Below are 13700 nucleotides of genomic sequence, written 5' to 3'. Positions count from 1 at the left end.
ACATAAAAACCAGAGGGCAGCAGATCATGTGAAAATATAATATTTGTGTCATTCTCAAAACTTTTGGCCATGACTGTATGTCATGGTTAGGGTTTTGAACTGGAGCCTCTGGGCAATAGGAAGCCAGTGAAGGGCCTGGCATAGGGGGGAGGCTGGGGAATAGCGGGGAGATAGGTGGATTAGTCGGGCAGCAGAGTGTAGGATGGACTGGAGTGGTGACAGAGTGCTGGAGGGTAGGCCAGAGAGTAGGAGGTTTCAGTAGTCGAGGCGGGAGATAAGGGTGTGCACTAGTGTTTTTGTGGTTTCATGATTGAGGAATGCACGGATCCGGGAAATATTTTTGAGTTTGAGGCAGCAGGAGGAGGCAAGGGCTTGGATATGTGGTTTGAAAGAGAGGGCAGAGTCGAGGATCACCCCAAGGCACCGAGCATGCGGGACTGGGGAAAGCGAGCAGCCATTGACATTGATGGATAGGTCTGGTGGAGGGGTAGAGTGAGATGGGGGAAAGATGATGAATTCTGTTTTGTCCATGTTCAGTTTGAGAAAGCGAGCAGAAAAGAAGGCTGAAATAGCAGACAGACATTGTGGGATTTTAGTCAGTAAGGAGGTGAGGTCAGGTCCAGATAGGTAGATCTGCGTGTCATCGGCGTAGGGTTGATACTGCAAACCGTGGGATTCTATGAGCTGTCACAGGCCGTAGGTGTAGATGGAGAAGAGTAGGGGTCCTAGGACTGAGCATTGAGGAACACCGACAGACAGGCGGCGAGGTGACTAGGTGGTGTGTGAGAGGGAGACACTAAATGTTTGGTCTGTTAGGTATGATGAGATCCAGGATAGGGCCAAATCTGTGATGCTAAGAGATGAGAGAATCTGTAGCAGGAGGGAGTAGTCCACGGTGTCGAAGGCAGAAGACAGGTCCAGGAGAAGGAGAACAGAGTAGTGTCGCTTGCTCTCGGCGGTTAGTAGGTCGTTGGTGACTTTAGTTAGGGCAGTTTCAGTTGAATGATGCGGTCGGAAGCCAGATTGTAACCGGTCAAAGAGAGAACAGGAGGAGAGGTGGGAGGACATTTCAAGTTATACATGCTGTTCCAGTAGTTTTGAGGCGTAAGGGAGAAGAGATATCGGGCGATAGTTAGACACAGAGGATGGGTCGATGGAGGGCTTTTAAGGATGAGTGTGATTGAGGCATGTTTGAAGGATGAGGGAAAGACACCATTTGTAAGTGAAAGATTGAAGAGGTGTGTTAGAGTTGGGATGAAGACTGGCAAGGTTAGGGATGAGGTGAGATGGGAGAGGGTCAAGCGTGCAAGTGGTGAGGTGTGATCTTGACAGGAGGGTGGAGAGCTGATCTTCCGTCATGGTGGAGAAGCTGGATTTGGAAGAACAGGGCTGAGCGGCTAAGAGGGGCATGGGGGGCTGCGGGCCAAAGCTTTCTCTGATCGTATCGATCTTCTGTTTAAAGAAGGAGGCAAAGTCTTCAGCAGAAATGAGAGGAGAGGTAGGAGGTGCTGTGGGACGGAGTAGAGAATTGAAAGTGTTGGAGAGCTGTTTAGGCTTGTGAGACAGGGAGGATATGAGAGATGCAAAGTAAGTTTGTTTTGCGGCAGAGAGCGTGGACTTGAAGCTGGCAAGGGACTGCTTGTATGCTTTGAAGTGCTCGGTAGAATGGGTTCTCTTCCATCTCTGCTCAGCGGCCCTGGAAACGCTTCTCAGTTCTTTGGTCAGGCTGGTCAGCTAGGGCTGCCTGTTGATTGTACGAGTTTTACTCTGCGTGAGGGGGGCGGCCGAAATAAGTGTTGCTGTTATTGTGGTGTTGTAAAAAGTGGCAGCAGCATCTGTGTCAAGAAGGGAAGCTATCTCTGTGAGGGGGAGAAGGGACTCAGAGAGTGATTGTAAATTGAGGTGTTTGAGATTCCTGCGAGGGTGAGCAAGTTTGTGGGGTGGGGTTTACGCAGTAGGAGAGGAGAGAGAAGAGAAGGTCAGTAGGTTGTGGTCAGACAGGGAGAGGGGTGAGTTAGTGATATTAATGAGGGAACAGAGACGGGTTAAGATAAGGTCCAGCATGTGACCATCTTTGTGAGTGGCCGCAGAGGACCATTGAGTGAGGCCGAGTGAAGCCGTGAGCGATAGAAGTTTAGAGGCAGCCGGGGTGGAAGTGTCAGTGGGGATGTTGAAATCGCCCATGATGATGATGGGGATATCAGCAGAGAGGAAATGGAGTAGCCAGGTGGTGAAGTGGTCGAGAAAGGTAGAGATGGCTAGTTCTGGGGGGCGGTAGATGACAGCCAGTTGGAGGTTACTGGTGTCCCTGGTTCTGCCGTCCCAATCTCTGTGGATGTTCCTGGCACTTTATAACTTTGTGTCTTGTTTTTATGAAATATTTTAAAAAGATTCAGATATTTTAGATTTGTTCTGTGTTTTTGTCCCTGGATTGGAGATATCCTGTGATAAATGTTTGTATGTGACTATAATTGGACTTTTATCCTAAGTCATATTACAAGACTCGTTAAAGGGTTGATTGTGACTTGTAGGATCGCTATTACCAACAGGTGGCACTATAGAGTTCAAGTCCTCTTTTTCACTGAAGAGGCAATTTGCATATAATTGGACTGTGTGTTATACCGGGCCAGGACGGGGCCATGACTGAATGTAGTGATCATGTGAAGCCGGTAACAGCTCCGGAGATTTCTTACATGGGATCTTTATGATGTTACATCTTCTTCTCCCCATTCAGGTCCCTACAATATTGGATCCTCTCAGTCTTCTATATAACAGAATTCTCCTGAGTGACTCTACAAGGATGGATAGGGACAGGGACAAGATGGCAGAGAGGATATTACACCTCACCCTAGAGATCCTCTTCCGGCTTACTGGAGAGGTGAGAGATACTGATGACGTCACATTACATCATTCTTATCTATGGGAATAACAGATGGACAGAACTGGAGAGGTGAGGACTCTGGAAATGGCTGTAGTGAGATTTATTAATGTGTCTCTCCATAACCAGGATTACACAGTAGTGAAGAAGGCCTCTAGTGAGCGCTGTCAGGCCCCTGTGTCTGAGGGATGGGGAAGACCCCTGAGCCCAATCACGTGGCCTCCACCTTACCCCCTGATACATGAGGACATCAATAACCAGAAGATCCTAGGACTCGCCTACAAGATGATTGAGCTGCTGACTGGAGAGGTGACACTGCTGGGAATGCTCGGACATTATACAGTAACAATATGAAGGGATTGGGGAGGTGACGGTATCATTGTATGTGTCAGGTTCCTATAAGGTGTCAGGATGTCACCGTCTATTTCTCCACGGAGGAGTGGGAGTATTTAGAAGGACATAAAGATCTGTACAAGGACGTCATGATGGAGGTTCCCCAGGCCCTCACATCACCAGGTAATAGACAGGACTAAATACACGTGACCTATAATTATCTGTATGTTAAGAATGATTTCAGTCCCTATATGTGTTTCCTCCAGTTTTATCCATTCATAGGACAACACCAGAAAGATGTCCCCGTCCTCTTCTTCCACAGAACTGTAAACAAGAAATTCTCAATGTTCCTCCGGATCATCAGGTAGATGGAGAGAAGGTTTCATGAAATCTTTTCAATGATGTGTTGAAGTCTGTGAAGGTCTTGTGTTTAGTCTTATTTTATTCACCAGTATTATACACTGAATGGATGATTTATTAGAGACACCGGAACTTTTCTAATATAAGCTTTCATCAGTGGAAATGTGACCACTGACTCCAGAGTGCAGCAGGAAATCCAGGGATCACTTTTCTGTGGACATTTGCAATGTGAATCTACATTATAATAGGAACATAAAGTGAAATGATTAACATTGATCATTTATTACATACAATGGTTGTGAGATTATAATAAAAATGTTGTGATTGAAGAAAAACATCCAGGAAAAACAGATCCTATGAATAGAAGGAACTCATCAATTAAAGATATTGAGAAAACACTTAGCTAACCTTAATGAATTCAAGTCTCCAGGTCCAGATGATTTACACCCCAGAGTACTGAAGGAGACAGTAGAATAAATTTTTGAACCACTCTCCATAATTTTTGAAAAGTCTTGGATAGCTGGAGAAGTCCCAGGAGACTAGAGAAGAGCAAATGTTGTTCCTATCTTCAAAAAGGGCAAGAAGGTGGACCCAGGGAACTATAGGCCGGTGAGTCTGACTTCTTTACCAGGAAAGATCTTTGAACAAATTATTAAACAACATGTATGTAAGTACCTGGATAAGAATGAAGTAATTAAACAGAGTCAGCATGGGTTTGTAATTAATAAGTCATCTCAGGCTAACTTAATTTCCTTCTATGACAGAATCACTGACTGGGTGGATCAGGGAAATGCTGTAGATATACTATATCTTGACTTAAGCAAAATATTTGACAAAGTATCTCACACAATCCTTATTTAAAAAAAAATGAGTCAAGTATGGAATGGACAAGGCAACAGTTAGGTGGATTCATAACTGGCTTAGTGATCGGACCCAAAGAGTGGTTGTAAATGGCTGCACATCCAGTTGGAAGAATGTCTCAAGTGGGGTACCACAGGGCTCTGTTCTGGACCCTGTATTGTTCAACATCTTTACCAGTGAATTAGATGAAGGAATTGAGGATAAACTGATTAAATTTGCTGACAGAAAAGCTAGTAGGGATAGCTAATATTAGAGAAGAGAGAGAGGATTCAAAAAGATATAAATAAACTGGAGCAGTGGGCAGCAACTAACAGAATGGTTTTTAACAGGGAAAAATGCAAAGTACTACATCTAGGCAATAAAAATGAAAAAAACATACAGAATGAGAGGAATAGGACTAAGTAACAGCACATGTGAAAAAGACTTGAGTATACTAATAGATCACATGAGTCAACAGTGTGATGCAGCAGCAAAAAAGCCATATAAAATTCTAGGATGTATTAACAGAAGCATACAGTCTAGATCACATGAAGTCATTATTGCCCTCTACTCCTCTTTGGTCAGACCTCATCTGGAATACTGTGTATAGTTTTGGGCACCACATTTTAAAAATGACATCAAACTGGAGCAAGTTCAGAGAAGAGCGACCAGAATAGTGACCGGTCTGCAAACCATGTCCTATGAGGAACTGTTTCAGGATCTGTGCATGTTTATCTTGCAAAAGGGAAGCTTGAGAGGAGACTTAATAGCTGTCTACAAAATATCTGAAGGGCTGTCACATTGTAGAAGGATCATCTTTATTCTCTTTTGCACAAGGAAAGACTAGAAGCAATGGAATGAAACTGAATGGGAGGAGACACAGATTAGATATAAGAAAAAACTTTTTGACAGCTAGGGTGATCAATGAGTGAAGCAGGCTGCCACGAGAGGTGGTGAGTTCTCCAACAGAAGTCTTCAAACAGAGGCTGGACAGACATCTGTCTGAGATGATTTAGGGTATGTGCACACAGTGCAGATTCTGCTGCGGATCTGCAGCGTTTCTGCAGCTGCGGGTCCGCAGCAGATTTAGGTGTGTTGTACAGTACCATTGTTTTCAACTGGAAAACGCAGTGCACATGCTGCGGATTTTTCCGTGCGGTTTTGCTGCGGTTTACAATCCGCAGCATGTCAATTCTTTTGTCCAGAAACACTGCGGTTTCACACCTCATCCATTATGAGGTGTAAAACCGCAGGACTTTAGTCCTGTGGATTTATCTGCGGTTTTCACTACAAAATCCGCAGAGGCAAAAAACTCCGTGTGCACATAGCCTAAGTGAATCCTGCTTTGAGCAGGGGGTTGGACCAGATGGCCCAGGAAGTCCCTTCCAACTCTACCATTCTATGATTCTATGATGAAGAAGACGGAGGCGTTAAGAGTCGTTCTAAGAACAGATGGTGCATATTTATGTCCTGTAGCTGAATACAAAGCTGGATCTACAACTATAGTGTTCGACTAAACGCTCTTAAGCTCAGGAGCTTACCTAGGCTTTGTGGCCAGTGGTCAACTGAGGTCATCCTTTTCTGTCAGAAGGACACTTACGGCAGGACAATGTTTGATGCAACAATGGTCATGGATTGCTTCCAGGAACATGACAGTGCATTTTTCTTGCTTACCCACCTCTTATATTGTTCAGATCTTAATGCCATAGAACATCAGCTTTACAAGTAAGAATGACTTGTTCAGAACACATCAGTATCTCCATCTATATTGTGGCAACTGTATAAACCTATTCTGTCGTCAAGGGACATTACTCATGCAGAAGGATTAACACCCATTGGAATTGACAACATATTTATTTGCTGAGGATCTGAAGACCAAAGGAAGTCCAAGTGGGTGTCTCTAATAATGTGGCCATTCCGTGTATGTTTTATACTTAGTGGAGATGGCAGGATAAAGCTGATCATAGACATTAGATGTTGTCTGGATCTTCTCACAATTCTCTAGTTATGGAGACTGCTGGTTACAAATAGGAGCCGACAGGTTGGATTTATACAGGAGACCTGCAGCTAGTTCATCTTTTCTGTTCTTCTGAATCATTTCACACAACTTTTCCATCTGTCTGTGACTTTTACAATTTCTTTCAGGGTAAAGATCTGTCCCATAGCAATACAACAGAGATATATGTGAGGAGTGATGAAAGGTGTAAAGAGGAGATTCCTACAGATAACAGTCCAGGTGAGTAGTGACCTCTAAATTTAGATAAGTCACAGATTATTTTCATTCTTTGGATTGTAGAAGTATGTGATCTTTTTAGGGTTTGTAACACAGAATAATAATATGTTATTGGACTGGCAGAAAAATTTTATGGCAAACTTCAATTGATTAAATGAAATGGTGTTTTTTCCACATAAAAAAAAAAGAAAAGGCTCCATAGGTGACATAATTAGCAGTAGACAGAAGAAGAACTCAAGAGATTGCAGGTTTAGGATCCATAGGGTGCTAAAAAAAATTGCTGTCACTCCTGGAAAAGAATGAAGTAAAAGCAATAAAACTGCACCAATAAACAAAATAAGCTCAGTAAGCAAAAAATCCATCCCTTATACAATTGCAATGTTGGAAAAAAAAGTTCTGAGTCTCAATAACTAGACATTGATACATATTTTTTTATTTTACAAACTGACAAGTTCTGCATCTCTGTAATTGTTCTGACCTGGAGGATGATGTGGCCGGGTAAATTTACAGCACAGCGAACTCAAAGCCCAAACAGCAATGGAAAAAATGATTTTACTGTTTTCCAGTTTGTTGTATGACAAAATAAATATTCGAAAGGAGATTTCGTCCCACAAAAAGAAATAAAGCCATCACATGGAAAAAATAAAAAAGTTATGGCGGCTGGAAGAGGGACGAGAAATAAAATGGAAAAACATAGATTGAAATTTTGGAAATTTTCTATTTTGCATATTGGAAGAAATTAAATAGACATATATTTATTGCGCAACTTTTTTTTTTCTGCCAACATCACAATATAAAAACCCTCAACACATAGTGGATGAGAACAATAAAGATTGATGGGCGTATATAGGTGCTGTCATGGTTTGAGGAAACAAAATTACTATTAATGGGGTTTTCCCACGAACACAGTACATTTTAATTTAGCGATCTTGGAATAAAATAAGTTCCATAATTGAATGTGTTAAACAAAAACGTTCCTGTGCTGATATAATTTAATAAATGTGCTCCTGCTATATAATGTGTAATTGCCATGTCAGACCGTGCAGGAATATGGTCTGATCATACTACAGCTGGTAATACACACATACACACGTACACACACACACACACACACACACACACACACACACACACACACACACACACACACACACACACACACACACACACACACACACACACATTATATATATACCCATACCCCCTTTTGGCTATGGACTAGTTTTCATTACTTTTTAGTATTTATCAAGGGTCGCTTTTGTGCTTCATTCTGCACTTTGATGTTGTGTATTGTTACATAATCGTTTTCTCCTTTGTTGTTTGTTTGTTATTTGTTATATGGAAAGTGAATGTGGTGGAATAGTTTTGAGGATTTTTTGGAGGTTGACCTCTATTAGTCTTCACTAAATACAGTGGAGGAAACAGGTATGTGATACAATGACGATTTTGGAAGTAGGTACACTTCAACTGTGTCTGTCTTTTGGATTTCAATATTGAGTCTAATAAAGTTTACTAATATTTTTTTTTGAGAACGCTAGTCCTAGCATTTCTTTTTCTATGGTATTTATTCAACTGTGAGAGACAGAATCTTAAGAAAAAACCCAGAAAATCACATCGTATGATTTTTACATAATTAATTTGCATTTTATTGCATAATAAAGTATGTATTTGATACAATAGAAAAACAGGTCTTAATATTTGGTACAGAAACCTTTGTTTGCAATTACAGAGGTCAGACTTTTTCTGTAGTTATTGACCAAGTTTGCACACACTGCAGCAGGGATTTTGGTCTGCTCCTCTATACAGCTCTTCTCTAGATCTTTTAGGTTTCAGGGCTGTCTTTGGGCAACACTGAGTTTCAGTTTCCTCCAAAGATTTTCTATTGTGTTCAGGTCTGGAGACTAGCTAAGCCATTCCAGGACCTTGAAATGCTTCTTACGGAGCTACTCCTTAGTTGCCCTGACCTTGTGTTTTAGGTCATTTTCATGCTGGAAGACCCAGCCATGACCCACCTTCAGTGCTCTTGCGGAGGGAAGGAGGTTGTTGGCCAAAGTCTCACAATACATGACCCTTCCATCCTCCCTTCAATACGGTGCAGATGTCCTGTCCCCTTCTCCGAAAAGCACCACCAAAGTACGATCTTTCCCCCACTATGTTTCACGGTTGGGTCGGTGTTCTTGGGGTTGTGTTCATCCTGCTTTTTGCTCCAAACACGGTGAGTGGAGTTGATACCAAAAAGTTCTATTTTAGTCTCATCTAACCACATGATCTCCCATGCCTCCTCTGGTTCATCCAGATGGTCATTGGCAAATATCAAACAGACCAGTACGTGTGCTGGCATGGCAAGGGGGACCTTGCGTGCCCTGCAGGATTTTAATCCATGATGGTGTAGTGTGTTACTAATGGTAATGTTTGAGACAGTGTTCTTAGCTTTTTTCAGGTCATGGACCAGGTCCTCTCGTGTATTTCTGGGCTGACCTTTTTCAGACTCATCCTTAACCCACGAGGCGAGATCTTGCATGGAGCCCCAGACCGAGGAAGATCGACAGTTATCTTGTGTTTTTTCCATGTTCTAAAAATTGTGCCAACATTTATTGCCTTCTCACCAAGCTGCTTGCCTATTGGCCTGTAACTCATCCCAGCCTTGTGCAGGTCGACAATTTTTTGTCTCGGGTATCCTTGGACAGCTCTTTAGTCTTGACCATGGTGTAGAGGTTGGAGTGTGATTGATCGTGTGAACAAGTAATAAGTGCAGAGTTCTTGTTGGTTGGTAGGTGATCAAATACTTATTTCATACAATAAAATGCAATGTAATTATTTAAAAATCATACAATGTGATTATCTGGTTTTTATCCTTAAATTCTGTCTCTCACTGTTGAAGTGTACCTACAATAAAAATTACAGACTTCTCCATTTGTTGTAAGTGGAAAAACTTGCAAAATCTGCAGTGTATCAAATACTTATTTTCCCCATTGTATTTCACTAAATATAAATAAATAGTTTATATTTAACAAAAGTTTGGTGACAGGTATACTAAAATATGGACCTACAGAGTGGCAAACTGAAAGATAAAAGAATAGATTTAACCCCTTAGTGGCAAAGCCAATTTGGTACTTAATTACAAAGCCAATTTTTACAATTCTGAACACTGTCACTTTATGATAGGGTCTATCACAGTGATCAAAATGAACCAATAGGAAAAATTTCCTATTGTTGCGGGGTGGCGGCCGGCAGATCTCGGCAGGCACACTGCACATGCACCCGACATTTTCTTCCCGGAAGAAGACGTTTGCCAGCCGGGGGACATCACGGGGGATGCAGAAGGGCCCAAAGACACCGGAGGTACCAGGGGGGATCGGGGGACCCCATTCCTCTCTCATCAGAGGAGAGCGAAAATAAATGGGAAATCTGACTTTTCTTTTGCGGTCGCCGTTATTCGTTAAAAAGCAGCTCTGAGGAATAAGTACCCTTAACTGCCATTGTTAAAAGGCGTATCGGCGGTCATTAAGGGGTTATCATAATATTCTATGAGTCCCTGCTTTGATATCTAGGTTTGCCACCTCTGCGTTCATAAGCTCCTAATTAAATTTTAGTACAATTGGTACTGAAATGTTATAGAAAGTATAAATACTATAATTATTAATCTAATTTCAAGGTTATGCTATAATTTCCGTTTTATTTTTGGCAGATGACTGTACCAGCAGATCGGAGACATATCTTACATTTTCAGATTTGACCGCACATGATCATACTATCTCACCGGATACATATGAAAAGCAATGCAATATCCCAGATTTATCCCTAGCCCTTCACAGTAAAGATCTACCATCTGTTCTTTTTGAAAAGCTTCTCTCTCCTGATTCATCAAAGACTATTATGCAAAATAAACAAAACAGAATTGATGGCGAACATCAAAGAGCTCACACAAAAAAGAAGCCGTATTCATGTTCAGAGTGTGGGAAATGTTTTGCAAAAAAATCAAATCTTCTTGCACATCAGAAAAGGCACACCGGGGAGAAGCCTTTTTCATGTTCAGAATGTGGAAAGTGTTTTACTGAGAAATCAACTCTTGTTAAGCATCAGAAAACACACACAGGTGAGAAGCCATATTCATGTTCAGAATGTGGGAAATGTTTTACCCACAAATCAAATCTTGCTGCCCATGAGAGAGATCACACAGGTGAGAATCCATTTTCATGTTCCGAATGTGGGAAATATTTTAAAAAGAAATCATATCTTGTTGCACATGAGAGAAATCACACAGGTGTGAAGCCATTTTCATGCTCAGAATGTGGGAAATATTTTACACAAAAATACCTTGTTGTCATGCATCAGACAATACACACAGGTGAGAAGCTATATGCATGTTCAGAATGTGAGAAATGTTTTGCAAAAAAATCAAATCTTGTTGCACATCAGAGAAGACACACAGGGGAAAAGCCATATTCGTGTTCAGAATGTGGGAAATCTTTTGCACAAAAACACCATGTTGTCACACATCAGGGAATACACACAGAGGAAAGACCATTTTCATGTTCCGAATGTGAGAAATGTTTTAGAAAAAAATCACATCTTCTTACACATCAAAGATTTCATACAGGGGAGAGGCCATATTCATGTTCAAAATGTGGGAAATGTTTTACAAGGAAATCAAGTCTTGTTACACATGAGAGAAGTCACTTAGGGGAGAAGCCATATTCATGTTCAAAATGTGGGAGAGGTTTTACAAGGAAATCAAGTCTTGTTACACATGAGAGAATTCACACAGGGGAGAAGCCTTTTTCATGTTCAGAATGTGGAAAGTGTTTTAAAGAGAAATCAAGTCTTGTTAAACATGAGAAAATACACACATTTGAAAAGTCATATTCATGTTCAGAATGTGGGAAATGTTTTACACAAAGAAACCATGTTGTCACACATCAGAGAATACACACAAGGGAGAAATCATTTTCATGTTCCGAATGTGAAAAATGTTTTGAAAAGAAATCCTATCTTCTAACACACCAAAGAATTCACACAGGGAAGAAGCCATATCTCTGTTCTGAATGTGGCAAATGTTTTAACAAGAAATCACATCTTGTTGCTCATCATAAAAGTCACACGGGTGAAAATGCATTTTCTTGTCAAAAATGTGGGAAATGTTATACAGTGAAATCAAGTCTTGTGAAACATCAGAGATCTCACACAGGGGAGTAGTCATATTCATGTTCAGAATGTAAAACAGTCTTTGCAAGTTTTATTATGTAGCCAATATCAGGGAGGCTTCTAGTCCCAGATGTAGTTAAATAAATATTATTGGGCTGTTTACGTATGCATAATTCTTTCTTGGGCTTCTCATTCAATAAATGGACTGAAATAGAAAAATTGTGGATCGCACCTCTTCATCCTATCACCCTGCCCCCCATTCCCTCTCAACAGACTTACTGGGTCCAATTTAACTTACAAAATATGTATTTGTAAAATGCAATAGACTTTTTTCTCTGTCCTCATCAAATCCCCTATATCTTTCTTATTTCATTAGTATCTCTCATACAGCATGACTTCAGCCATGGTTTTTCCTTGGTCGTGGGTGAGCATGTTCTGATTTGTGGGCAAAGATGACACCAATTTGAGAACTGTCTGTTCTCCTTTCAAATCTATAACAGCCATGTTTAATCTCTCTTTACCACAATTAAAGATAAAGCATTTTGCATTTTTCCTGTTGAACTATACTCATGTCTTTCTCCCCATCGCCTTGAGAAGATATTTAGTCGATCCCCTTGTACTAAAGGGCTAATTTCATAAATATACTCAATGATAAATGACTCTCTACCCTCCCTTGCAGCTGATTGAAGGGTTTATGTGACACAGCTAAACTCAGCTGTGCTGCTCCTTGAAGTTCACCTGTGGAATGGGAGAACATATGAATGAAAGGAAGGGTTATAGGCAAAACCATAATGAATGAGCCAATAATCCTTAAAAGGGCAAACTTTTGTTTCTAATCATGAATGATGATGAGACTGGCATTAGAACAATAATTTTATATATTTACATAAGAATTCATATTATTTTGTTGTAAGTATTCATCTAAACCTTTTTTTAACCCCTTTACCCCCAGGGGTGGTTTGCACGTTAATGACCTGGCCAATTTTTACAATTCTGATCACTGTCTCTTTATGAGGTAATAACTCTGGAATGCTTCCATGCATCCTGTTGCTTCTTACATTGTTTTTTCGTGACCTATTGTTAGTGGTAAAATTTCATTGGCATAACTTGCATTTATTTGTGAAAAAAACGAAAATTTTGAAAATGTTGCAATTTTCCAACTTTGAATTTTTATTCCCTTAAATCAGAGATATGGCACACAAAAAACAACTTAATAAGTAACATTTCCCACATGTTTACTTTACATCAGCACAATTTTGGAACCAAAATTTATTTTTGTTAGGAAGTTATAACTTATAAGGGTTAAAAGTTGACCAGCGATTTCTCATTTTTACAACACCATTTTTTTTAGGGACCACATCACATTTGAAGTCACTTTGAGGGGTCTATATGATAGAAAATACCCAAAAGTGACACTATTCTAACAACTACACCCCTCAAGGTGCTTAAAACCACATTCATGAAGTTTATTAACCCTTCAGGTGCTTCACAGGAATTTTTTGAATGTTTTAAAAAAAAAAAATGAACATTTAACTTTTTTTCACAAAAAAATTACTTCAGGTCCAAGTTTTTTATTTTACCAAGGGTAACAGGAGAAATTGGACTGCAAAAGGCATTATGGAATTTGTCCTGAGTACGCTGATACCTGATATGTGGGGGGGAACCACTGTTTCCGCGCCTGGCAGAGCTCAGAAGGGAAGGAGCGCTGTTTGACTTTTTCTACGCAAATTTGGCTGGAATTGAGATTGGACGCCATGTCGCGTTTGGAGAGCCCCCAATGTGCCTAAAAAGTGGAAACCCCCCACAAAAATGATCTTTTCACCCCCAATTTTTATTTTCCCAAGGGAAACAGGACCCCAAAAGTTATTGTGCAATTTGTCCTGAGTATGCCGATACCCCATATGTCGGGGT

At 40.7% G+C, this 13700-nt stretch overlaps 1 protein-coding gene across 1 annotated transcript in view; it reads left to right on the top strand.

The window, feature by feature from the left end:
* LOC141051001 (uncharacterized) overlaps window positions 1–13700 on the top strand; it is a 160711-nt gene that overhangs the window by 79886 nt on the left and 67125 nt on the right. Inside the window, 6 exon segments of the mRNA XM_073547780.1 lie at window positions 2735–2878; window positions 3008–3187; window positions 3271–3394; window positions 3478–3575; window positions 6557–6647; window positions 10333–11748. Coding sequence (XP_073403881.1) covers window positions 2735–2878; window positions 3008–3187; window positions 3271–3394; window positions 3478–3575; window positions 6557–6647; window positions 10333–11748 — 2053 coding nt within the window.

Source organism: Dendrobates tinctorius, unplaced genomic scaffold, assembly GCF_039654945.1.
Source record: "Dendrobates tinctorius isolate UK_male_01 unplaced genomic scaffold, ASM3965494v1 ptg000155l, whole genome shotgun sequence".
Taxonomy (NCBI): Eukaryota; Metazoa; Chordata; class Amphibia; order Anura; family Dendrobatidae; genus Dendrobates; species Dendrobates tinctorius.
This window is presented reverse-complemented; position numbering and strand designations above follow the sequence as displayed.